At 38.3% G+C, this 12,674-nt stretch overlaps 1 protein-coding gene across 4 annotated transcripts; it reads right to left on the bottom strand.

Annotated features, from left to right (window-relative positions):
• Positions 1-1,108: 1,108 nt before the first annotated feature.
• Positions 1,109-12,646, bottom strand: LOC101846856. 4 transcript variants are annotated; one of them, XM_005090403.3, is made up of 7 exons: positions 12,386-12,646; positions 11,425-11,516; positions 7,907-7,988; positions 6,619-6,755; positions 3,797-4,068; positions 2,869-2,923; positions 1,109-1,718 (listed from the first exon to the last, which is right to left on the bottom strand). In XM_005090403.3, exons 1-7 carry the CDS (start codon positions 12,631-12,633, stop codon positions 1,624-1,626), a joined length of 981 nt encoding a protein of 326 aa, XP_005090460.1. In that variant the 5' UTR covers positions 12,634-12,646; the 3' UTR covers positions 1,109-1,623. The 4 variants fall into 4 exon arrangements, with proteins under 4 accessions (XP_005090460.1, XP_005090461.1, XP_005090459.1 ...); XM_005090404.3 differs by having other exon boundaries at positions 2,902-2,923; XM_005090402.3 differs by lacking the exon at positions 1,109-1,718 and having other exon boundaries at positions 2,576-2,923.
• Positions 12,647-12,674: the final 28 nt, after the last annotated feature.

Genomic DNA, 12,674 nt, shown 5'->3' with positions numbered 1-12,674 from the left:
TTACAAGCAAAATAATAAAATATATGTATGTATTTCCTTACATATCATTGGCCAGAGATGTTCTAAAACGTAATTTTGAAAAACATTTAAAAGTTTTTAAAGGTTATATAGGTTGCATGTGCTTGAAAAATATTTTGAGCAAATTTCGAGTCCAAATTGAATGAGACACATTTTTCTCTCTCCTGAAAAATGTTGCTTTCGGGGCTTAGAACAGTTGAACAACTTGCCGACAATATAATTCATACAGGTTCCATCATCACATTTTGTAAAACAAGTTGAATGACAAATTTATCAAAAATGCCACCAGGAAAACAACAGACCATTTTATTTTACTGCCACTGATGTCCCGTTTAGTGCTCTGTTTTACCATGTATAGCTGGTAAAGTAACTATTTACTATAAAATTTATACATGTATGTATTGTCATGAACAATAGGCCTATGTTCATCTTATTGCTAAAAGAGGTAGAAAGTATCAGGTGGTCTTAAAATTTTGGCTACAACTGTTTGTGAAGCATCGAGGTGAAATCAGGTGCAAGTAAAAAAAAAACTGAAATCAAAGAAACTGTCATTTTACCATCGCCGGTTTGGCAGTTTTTAGTTATTTTTTTGTGTTATTTTGACTCAGCACCTTTTATTTTTATCCATTAGAGTCAAAAACACATTTCTGGGTGAATTTTACTGAAAAAATGTTGATTCAAGGCACAAATAATGTAAATTTTCAGTTTCCAAGGGCTCTCAATCTATAAAAGTCATTAAACTTTGGCAACCATTTCCTCGCTAATTTTACTTCCTTCAATCGCAAATATCTTGAATTCTATTCAAGACAGAAAAGTTTATTTGTTTTATTGAAAGAAAGACAAATCAACAAACTTTAAGATAATACCAATAACTGGCATGCCCAAAAATTGACGAGCGCCTGATTCCATAGTGCTGTGACATATGCAGCCCAATTATCTAAATTTACGTGAATAGCAAAACTTTAAAAAAAGAAAAAAAGAAACAAAACAACTAGGCCTCCAACCATTTTTCATGACAGGATCCAAGAAATCAGTTACAGGGTAAGATAGACTAAAAAAACTCACTTAAAAAGAGGTAGAGTACTTTATCTTTCCAAAGATAGTACAACGCATAGGGTAGACTCCACTTAAACTGAACATGGTAAATCAAAAAAAGCAATAAACAGAAAGCAAAAGAAATCTTAGATTTTTTTTCTTTCAATTTGAGTTAAATCTCTAAACCAAAAATCTGGCTTAACTCTTTATCTCCGGCAAGCCGCTCCTTGCGGCTCGGCAACATTCCTTTACGATGACTTCGACATTAAATTACTTTTCGGCAACAGGTCTCTTACACTGGAAGTTCATTCATTAGATTTAATAAAGAATTATCGAAATAGGTTTGCTAGTCTCGATTTAATTACCCATTTAATGACGTTTTTGTCATTTTTAGATTTAGCACCAAAAAATGGCCCTGGCGTAGTGGCTTTACCCCCCTCCGAGATAAAGAGTTAACTGAAAAAAATCCAGGGGTCCTACAAATTTTGGTTTAACCAGACCTCGTTGTATATAATGAAAGCATTCAGTGAAATAACTCAAAAAGGAACATCAACAGTATAACATAAAAATTCAGTAATAAAGAACTTCTACATTGTCAACTTCCGGACGAATGATCTTCAAGGGTTTGATGCACTTGGGTAAATCTTTCACATGTGGGACACCTTCTGAAAAACAAAATTAAAAAAATAAATATAAGAAGAGCATTATCATTTTATGGTTGAAATTAAAGACAGAAAAGCTCATTATAAAAAAAAATATATAAAAAAAGGATATATGTACATTTATCAACACCTCAACATATGACATTCAAACCACTGGATTGCAATCCACTCCCTGAACCACTAATGCATACTAAAAAAAAGAAAGACTTTTTATTAAAGAATGTCCTTTTCAGATATGAAATTGTGCTTGCAGTGAACTACTTTTCATGCAAAGGCAGAGTGTGGGACAACAGATCTTTTTTCACTAAACTTTTCCCAAAAGGGCCATCTGAATTGAACTTATCAAGGGTCTTACTTAATGCATGATAAAAGTAATTCACATCTATTCTAATTTTATGTCTTGCATCACCTTAAACTTTAGACAGCAGAAAAAAAAAAAAAATTGAAAGTCAAACACTGATATACCGCCAACTTCGGCCAACCTACGGGCGAACACGAAGTTGGTGCAAAAACTGCCAAAAGTCATGGATGGTTCTGTCCAAAATAGACGAAGGACAATATTGTAATGAGTTATTTCCCTTCGTCCGAACTTTGAGATGGCCTAGGCTTCTTTTGGCTTCCAACAATTACAAGTGAGGATGGCTAGCTTGCAGAGTCGGGTGTGAAGTGAGAAAAAAGGAGGTTATCACAGCTGCTGTACCTCTAGCTCTAGTGGTCGGTTCTCTATGGTGTTGCAGGGCAAATTTACATTAGATTAATTAAGACTGGAGGCCGACACTTTCAGCAGTTGGCGGATGGTGTTTTTTTTAAAGGGGTAAATAGTAATATTATTAGTATGTTCATATAGAGATATAGACGGGTTTTTTTTTCGAGCATTAGCAAAATCTGGTGGTGAGCAGGGCTGCGGCTAGTGGTATAACGGTGGGTGATATGAAGGGGTTTGACATTGAAAGTAATATATATAATAGACATACATGTATTTGAAATGCGTTTAATAAAATTACCTTCACTACATTCAAAGCAAAGATGCCGAAGGAGACAGAATGAAATAGAAAACAAGAGAAAGAGAAATTACAGAGTACTAAGAAGAGAGTAGAGAGAGGCAAATGAAAAAAGCTATCAAAGTAAGTCCAAACTCTGCAAGGGCAAGCACCATCAGGCACTCTATATTCCACGGAGCTGGTACCTAGATGACTTGAGCTTGGAGCCTGGAATGAAAAACATAACCCACATCAAATATATTGATATCCGTGATTACACATTTGTATTAGTTACTAAACACTTTTTAAACACACTGCATGGTAGACTTGTAAAACTTTGAGTTTTGGGGATTTCTTTTTTCAGGATGAATAATTAGGAATTCACTCCCATGACTTAAAAGCCATTCTAAAAGTTAATTAACATGAACACATTTTGATGAACAGGTTCATGACCAATCTAAATTCAGGCCAAAGGTATGCAACAAGAGAAAGTGGGTATAAAAAGTACCTTAATTTCAAATATGCCCTGCCTTATTAAATATAGGATTTGGACAAAAGCTACAATTTGAATTATTCAAGGAAAATTAATCAGCCATCAATAGAATAAATAATAAATAATAATAATAAATAGCATTTGTATAGCGCATAATCCCCGCTCAACAGCAGGCTCTATGCACTTTACAGTATATTATTACCCCAGCAGACCATAGAACACTCCGAAACATTTTCAGCTTCCCGGGAAGCAAACAGTGCAAGCAGCTGATTAAGCGCTCAAATACTAACAAACTGACAAGATCTTTCGCTGTCTATAGCCGGGTACCCATTCCCACCTGGGTGAAGTGAGGAAAATTTGTGTAAAGTGCCTTTCCCAAGAACACAACGTCGGGTCCCTGACGGGATTCGAACCCACGACCTTACGAATGCGAGTCCGAGAGCCTACCCACTAGGCCACCGACGTCATTAAGAAAGTGAACCCAAAAAATCTGCTTGAATTTTAAATTCACACAAAAGAAACAGCCCTGACATCAACAAAAACCAGGGATTAGACTCTATATGACTTCTTTTTATTAAGCGTGCCTAAAAAAACCCCAAGCAAATTACCTCACGCCTTTTCTTTGAATTAGGAGGTGAGGTGGATGAGTCTGAGGCAGGATGTTGAGCTCGTTCAGCACCACAAGGCCCCTGTTGAGACGATGGTGGTCGAAAGACTTTTTTTTGAGACTGATCATACCTTGCCCTGTGCCCTCTATCCCCCGGGCGCAAAAACGGTTGTGATGGCAGTGTAGCATCCCTGGCCAAGTGAACTTGGCTTCCATCATATTTTTCACCATTGCCATTTAAAGCTGATTCATAAGTGACTCTGTGTTCAAGACCTAGATGAAAAAGCATGTTTTTTAAAAACAAAATGCACACTGCAGGTAGTGGGTAGTGTGTGGCACAAATAAATCAGCTGAAATATGTGCTCCACCGCATCAAAAATAGCCATTTGTTAGCTTATACTTATACAGGTGACTGTCTAGGGCAGGTGGCCTGTAGAGCAGGTTTGACTGTATCTCATGAGAGTCCTGGTAGTGGAAGATAACAACGGCCTTTTTTACGCAGGTTTTCCAGATTCCTGATCCTTGAGGTAAACTGGGCCAAGTACCATACCATTGTATTTTCTTGAACGAAGTGTATACAGACCCGGTAGGGGAACTCTTTTGTGATTTCGGGAAGTTTCAGACCTCAGACCCGGTAGAAATCTTTTGTGTGTGTGTGTGTGTGTGTGTGTAAGAGAGAGAGAGAGAGAGAGAGAGAGAGAGAGAGAGAGTGAGAGAGAGAGAGAGAAAGGGGGGTTGCTAGCAAAATGTATATGACATGCCCCAGTTGGCAGGAGGGAATGAGAGAAAAATAGAGTGGGAAATAGGTGGGGACAAAGAAATACAGAGACAAACAAAGAAAAAGAGAAGGCGAGCGGTACACAGAGGAGAGAGAGAGAGAGAGAGAGAGAGAGGAGAGAGAGAGAGAGAGAGAGAGAGAGAGAGAGAGAGAGAGAGGAGAGAGAGAGAGAGAGAGAGAGAGAGAGAGAGAGAGAGAGAGAGAGAGAGAGAGAAGAGAGAGTGCTCGATTGAAATTATGACATTGTAACTTGTTCTTTTCTTCGGATTGTGATTCCTCCAATTCCAAAACAGAGGAAAAACCATCGTTCATCGAAACGACATCCGCAATCTTCATTTAGATCTAGGTTAGCCGCGAAACTAGATGAAAGATTTATGTCTGTCTGCCTAGATCTAGACCTAGACCATAGATCTAGAAGAATCTAGGTCTACCCTGAGCCAAGAGGGCGCTGAAACTCTCCGAAATCACAAAAGAGTTCCCCTACCGGGTCTGTATACTTTGTGACTTTGTTCCCGGTTACCGGGTCTGTATACACTCCCATCCCTTTCTTGAAAGTACAATTATACACATACACCGTAACAGTTGTCGTTGTGGTTTTATTCACCCCGCATGATTTAGCAAAATTTGATCATTTTTTCGCATAATTTTCTGTTTATTTTCCTTTATCATTTTGTTAAAATTAACAGAATTGCATAATTTCACATTTTTTTGGTTCAGTTTGCACAATTTCAGAATATTTTTTCCATAAAACGGCGGGGACAATTTGGGATAGAATCATGGGTGTATGTTGCAATGAAATTGGAAGACCCTACCATATAATATATACAGTGGAACTCGGATTAAATGAAGTTGTCGGGCTTGGAGTTCAATTTCGTTGAATCCGAGTGTTCGTTATAGCAAACATGAGATTTTTGTGAACGCCTACGCACCGAGCAATAAATATATAAAGGGAAGTAGTAAGTGGTGGGCTTCCCTGACATGCCTGCTTTTTTACCCCTTTTCGACATCCTCAATCAAAAGTAGTTTGGTTTCAAATGAGAGGCATTTTCGTTTCTTAATGCCATACCGAAGAAATGCTGGAAAATTCAACATTTCCATTTCTTTGATGCCATACTGAAGAAATGCTGGAAAATTCCACGAAAATACATTGAACTCTACCAAGCACACATTGTGCAAAAGTGCAGATTCTTTCAAATGCACGCCTGTGTCATCTATGACGTATTGTTTGCTGAACAAGTTGTGCTGCTGTGTAGAGCCTAGATTACGGCAACGTCTGATTCCACCAACTAGCATGCAAATCATTACGTAGATCTATGTCAAAACTAGCTTAACATTGTAATATTGATCAGTAGCTGGAGGTGGGGGACAAAATGACTGACACGTTTGTATCTCTAATGACGATACATGACATGCTCGAATCGTTTGAGCTCCCTCCCCTAAGACACATATACACAAAGTGGCACATGTGCTGGTTGCCCATCCAACCCCGACACACATTAAGACACGAACGTGTGCCAACAAAGTGTGCGTTGGTATGGAAGAAGGCCGCTGATTGGTCGCATAAAATAAACAATAGGTAAAAGCGAATAATGGTTCATGAAGCAGGTGCCACGGATGGTTCCCAGGAATAGATAAGGTTCGTCGCGTGAGGAAAATGAGAGAATCCACGTCGACGGGGACTATTCACCTTGCAAGAGACTTCATTGAATTCGAGCTTGCTTATTTATTTGTCAGTTCAATATGAGTTATTTTATTGATTTTAATGAATATAAAAAAAAGGGGGAATCTATCTCCTTTCGTTGAATCCGAGTTTTCTTTGAATCTAAGTTCGTTGAATCAGAGCTCCACTGTATTTGGACTGAAAAATGATTACAAGAATAAACAATCCCACAATTTATCTAGCAGTCTCCACTTTCCATGGCTGGAGCAATACGAATGCACACACAACATATAAAACAAAGTTAAGTACTTTAATTTAAAACCTTCTATAAACAAGTCATGTAAAGTCTCAGAAAACAAAAGCCTGGAAAATTCCTGTAACTCACATTCTCTGATTTTATCAGGCACAAGGAAGTAATCACCAAGAATGACATTTCCTGAGCCATGCTTTGCAGCATCTGCAACATACTGTGAGCTGAAAACAGCTAGGTGCTGGTTCAGGTAGGCTTCTGAGGTAAGCAGGCTGTTGACAAATACATGGTCTAAATGAAGCTAAGATGCAGCAGTTATTTCAATATCATAAGAGTAAATTGCAACACAAATAGATTTACATTTTTTTTCACATGTGAAGCAAATGCACTCAACAATGCACACTTGAACTTGAAGTTATCTCAAAGTCGCTGCTCTTTGTTGCCAATCCGGATACTGAGCTGGGATGAAAACATTCCATGAAAAACTCAGAACCCACTTAAATTTTAATAGCAACTGTTGCAGGATCATTTAGGCATCTGTATGAGATTCCTAAGGGGCTAAGTAAGGGAGAGATACCTTGACACTACATCTACACTGCTGTTGCTCATTCATACCTCTTTACACACATACATCATGTGTGCATATAGTTACTTTGTACTGTGGAGTTATTTGCAAACATCAGCTGTTGAAGTTGAAGACTAAAAACACTGATTTGAAACCAACACTTTTACGAGTTCACTTCAAGTTGTATCACATGTTCATATTTCATAACAATATGAACAGAAATAAACATTTAGCTTAGAACTACAAAAGACAGTAGCAACACTAGCCAACCAAAAATAGAAGGAACAGACCATGCCAGATCACCACCATGTATCCACCCACAGAAAGTTGACTACAATTTTCTATTTGACTAAATGTAACTGTTGAGATAACAAAAAAAGAGAAAGCTGGCCTGAAACTATGTTTGTATTCATACTACATTGGTTATTCTGGGTATTTGCTAAATGGGAAAAAAATAAAGATAAATTATATCAGAGGGATATTCATATATATATATATATATATTTCTGTCTCTCAAGGTGACAAACATTGAGCACAGGTTAGTTATTGCAAGTGGAATTGTCATTCCTGGTAAAAATGAAAAGCAGAACAAAAAAGCTGCCTTTTTACTCTTTACAATTATACAGGGACATCATATCACAGGTGGGATCATATTTTGGCCATAGAAAACATCCTTCCCATTCAAAAGTCTGGTCTAAATTCTTTGACAACGAATTTCTTCCGGTCAAAAACATCCTCACATTCTATTACTAATCCAATATGAAGAGTTCAGTATAAGGTGATGAATTAAAAGTTGTTGGCAGAAATGGTAGGAATACTTAGCTTCTCTACTACAACACCTTATCTCATTATACTCACCTGTTTGTATCATGACATTCCCAGTTATCACTGAAAATAAACTGTGCTAATGAAATATCTTCAAGTTTTCCACCTTTTTCCACTGTTGAAAAAAACAAACAAATAAAATTACATTTCAAATATTGGCAAAAGATTTATGTTATATAAAAAAATACACTCCTTTGAAAAACAAAGCTAGAGAAACGTTTCCAAGAAATGGGAAATTCGGTAAATCATTGAGCATTAAACATAATATATACAGGGGAAACCATATATAACAGGCCCGGTAATAACAGGGATCCGGTAATAACAGGGATTTTTTAAATCCCTGTTTTTTCTTACTCTTTGTCTCTATTAAAAGTTATTGGCAATAACAAGACCTCACCGTAGCCCAATCGGTTATAGCAGGGACAAAGGCTTGTTAACAATGTGTAAAAAGTAAGAGAGAGAGAGAGAGAGGGAGAGAGAGAGAGAGAGAGAGAGAGAGAGAGAGAGAGAGAGAGAGAGAGAGAGAGAGAGAGAGAGAGAGAGAGAGAGAGAGAGAGAGAGAGAGAGAGAGAGACAGACAGACAGACAGACAGACAGACAGAGAGAAACGTAGTGATGGAGCAAGCCCACGCAAGCCACGCCACTGGAAGCACATGCAGCGGGTGAAACAAGAGAGGGTTGCGGTGTGCTGCAGACTTCGATCTAGCCCTAAGCCTAGCTACCATCACACGTAATGAGTCATGCGAAGGCATGCCACATGGCCAAAACCCCTGTTTGTGGGTACTTGTTTGTGGCAAGAGAAACTACCCATGATAAATACTAATAAATACAGATGGATTAGTCCACAAATGCTTACTTCCCTTGCATTTCTGATTTAACAGGGATCAGATATAACAGGACCTTTTCTCTGGTCCCACCATCCCTGTTATATCAGGTTTCTTCTGTACATGTATTCAAGTCTGTTAGCTGTTGGGGATTATATGGGGCTAAAGGAGAGGACATACAGTCAAACTTCGTTATACCGGATACTTTGGGCCGAGCATAAGGATGGCAGTACAGCGGGGCTGGCAGTACAACGGGACACCTCCGATTGCCATCTTGACTAATGGAAGACAGGTAGAGACTAGAGACAAACTGTGGCCAGTCTTGCCTCATCTAGATCTGTCTTGTGTGGTTGCCATGTGCAGGAAAAAAATAAGTAATTACATATAATGTTGTACAGCTCTCGCTGAATTTTATTTGAAGCAAGGATCAGAAGCTAGGCTGTATGTCTCAGAGATCCTGTTTTTAAAAAACCCCAAACTCGACAGTCTTTGGGCCGCCTTAGTAGACCAGTCATGTAGATTTGAGCGTGAATCCTCACAATATAAAAGACCCAAAGGTGCCAGCCAACCGTTAGGTCATTGGGCTGATACCTAGTGACGACAGATATTTTGCTCTCAGGCCAAGTTGGTGCAGCTCCTTTGACGATTCTCCAGGCGACTTTAAAACCTCATTCCAATTATTTAATAGATATTGGCCAAAGCCTTAAGATAATAGCATTTTCATAATCAGCACAAATCAAGAGAAAATCGGCAAGTGCCTAGAAATAGGCCAAGCTTGCAGAGACGTGTGTTGGAAAGATTATCAAGCATCCACTGTGTGGGTACCTTGCAGTGTGGGTACCGTGCGGCGTGTGTGTGTGTAGCTCTGGCGGCCAATTCACTGGTGGTACAACAGGGTAAATTTACACATTTGTTTAAATTTGATAAGGACCATAAACTCAGACAGCTGTAAAGGTGCAAAACTATGTTTATATATATATATGTTCCTTTCTGTACAGTGGCAAAATCTGGCGGTATAACTGGGTGTTGGGGGGGGGGGGGGGTAACGAGGTTTGATGAAGTGAAGGGGACAAGTGATCCAACCTCTTAAGTGGTTATTCTGTTTTGGTCCCTTCTTAATAAAATTTTTTCAACGACCGTTCAAAGAAACTGTCAGTGTGACAGTACCCAGCCTGCTAAAAATGTAAGGTCTGTTGACAGATCTCATAACTTGAGATCAGGGTATTTTCTCATCCAGCATGTGTACAGACTTTCTATGGATTATACAGAGGAGGCACCTGGATCCCAATGGCTGGGAAGACTACAGCGCAGCACCATAGAGCGCTTAGGGCATGGAACAGCAGTTATGACAACACTACCATAGGAATCACATTAGCAGATGAAGCCCTACACCTCCTACTGTACATAATAATGAAATCCCAGATCAGTTGATGTATGTCGAAAATTTCATGTGTGTTACTATATTACTACCGGTACCTTTCGAACCGGTGGCGTGATTGTGGTGTAATGGTAAGCCACTGTTGCACACAGAAGACCCAAGTTCAATTCCTGAGAGAGGAGAAAATTTTTATTGAGTATCTTGGTCTTTCTGCTAGAATGTTGTATCCCTCTCAGCCTGGGTCGGCACTGACAGACAGGGTCAGTCTAAGCAAACCTCTTAAATAATCAAAACTTTGTTGACTGGGGCATAAAAACACCAAAAATACAACCTCCTTCCCCACCCCCCTTCCCAACCAACCTACCCTTCAAATCAACAAGAGGAAAAGATACTTTTGTTCATTGAACTGATTTCATAGTGGTAAATACACTGTTTTAAAAATAAATGTGTGTACGCCTGGAGAAAGGTCCCAGTTGTCGGAAGTTTTAGATATATTGAAATAAGGATAAGGGTATTTAATGCTGAACACACTAATTTTCAAACTTTTCAAATATCTTGAATAGTTTTAAATGCCACACTTTGTAACACAGGGAGTAAAAACAAAGTTATAGAGAAGAACTCAACTTTCCAGCACATTTTAAACTTTGGCAAAGCATTTAAACACATCATTATAACTAATAAAAAATATTTAGACATAAAACATAAAATTATTAAAATCCTTTCAATTTGTTATTTTATTAAGAAAATAGCGTGTTTCCTGACGGAACTCAATTTTAGCAAGAACTGAACTTTTTTATGGCCTTTCACGTAGCTCTCAAAAATAGCTTTGTCGACAACTGGGACCTAATTATTTCTCCAGGCACACACACACACAAATGTGAGTCATTGTGGTGAAATCAGTCGCTAGTCAAAGTAATGAAATTGAAGAAACAGAATTTTTCCTTCAGTTTGGCAATTTTTATCGAATTTTTGTTTTTTGGCTCAACACCTTTTATTGTCATACATTATATTTACAAGATACACTTCCATGTGAATTTTACTGGAAAACGTAGACTAATGGCACAAAATATACGACATGTAAGTTCTCAGTTTTCAAGGCCTCTCATACTATAGAAGTTACCAAACTTTGGTGGCCATTCTAAAATTTTTAACCTCTGCAACCATGCTATCCCCACCTCCTTCAATCGCAAATATTTTTACTTCTTTTCAAGATAGAGATCTAGATGGGTGTTTTTTTCATAGAAAACAAGGCAAATGAATAAGATTTCAGATGATACCAATAACTCTACAACTACATGCCCAAAAATTTGCGAGCGCCTGATTCCACCATGTCGTGATACAATGCTTACCCCATGTTCTTTGGGCCAAAGTGTGACAACTTTCAGAGAACCAGGCGGTTTTATTCGAAAACATTTGTCTGTTAAAAGTACAATCAGATGATCTGAGGAAAAAATTGAGTGTTAATTTTATGGACATGATTAGTATACACAAAATTTATTTAACATTACACTAATTATGGCTAGATCTAGAACTAGATTTAGATCTAGCTAGAGGAAACAATTCTGTATGAATGAACAGAGACTTTCCAGAAATGTATGGTTTTCAGTTTATAAGCATTTATTTTAAAAGAGAAACTGAAAGGCTCGTTTTCGAATGAACTTAAGTAGTTCTGAAGTAGCAATGTTATAAAATTTAAAATTGAAAGCAACAGAGCAAGGTCCTGACTCCGGGTCAGTATAGAGTATACTGGCAATACTGGTAGAGAGAGAATACTATAGTTACCGTGGTTTAGTGTAGGCCTACTTATGAAAGCTTTAACGAACGAAACTACAAGATCACCCCTCCTAATAAATAATTGTAGTGTATAGATTAGTAGCAACCAGGTGGCTTTTGGAAGAAGATTTCATTTCCCTAAATTCATTTGGTGTGATTTCAGAGGCTGATCGGCATCATTGTTGATTTGTTGGCCTACTCCTTCGGTGACTTGGCCAAACAAAAAGGAAAGATATAAGGCAAGGGAAGATCAGCACAACACTGTACTGTATAGTATAGTCTACAGCAGAATTCAGAATAGTTCAGAAGCAAAAGATACGCGCCGCGGCGCCCCGGACAGACAATTTTTTACTGTTTGAACTAGGCTAGATCTAATCTGTTGCATGGCAGAAAGGAAAATAAACATTCTTTTCAGTTTTCAGAACCACACATTAATTTATAACAAAACAGGCTAAATCAAATTTGTGTATAAGAAATTCAGCCGTTTTTTTGGACATATGATGCAATAATCCTTTGACTTTGCTCAACACACCTTACCTTGCAAAGTGCAAAGTGTCTTTGAGACTTGCGTAGGCAAGGGCCAGGCCTATGCTAGTCCAAAAACTAAAACGAAGTGGACAGTCTTTGTTTAAGTTTAGCATTGTAAAATTTAGAATTCCAATCAAGACCGCCTGCCCTGCCCTCCTCGCACTACTAGATCTATAGCCTTGCGTGTGTTCAGAGGCCGTGTAGGCCTTGAGAAGAAACGGAACGGCTGAGAAGGTCCCGAGTCCCATTTTTCGCATAAAACACTTCGAATTCGTGGGCTAGAAACTTTCTGAGCTGG

Source organism: Aplysia californica, unplaced genomic scaffold (assembly GCF_000002075.1).
Source record: "Aplysia californica isolate F4 #8 unplaced genomic scaffold, AplCal3.0 scaffold00016, whole genome shotgun sequence".
Taxonomy (NCBI): Eukaryota; Metazoa; Mollusca; class Gastropoda; order Aplysiida; family Aplysiidae; genus Aplysia; species Aplysia californica.
This window is presented reverse-complemented; position numbering and strand designations above follow the sequence as displayed.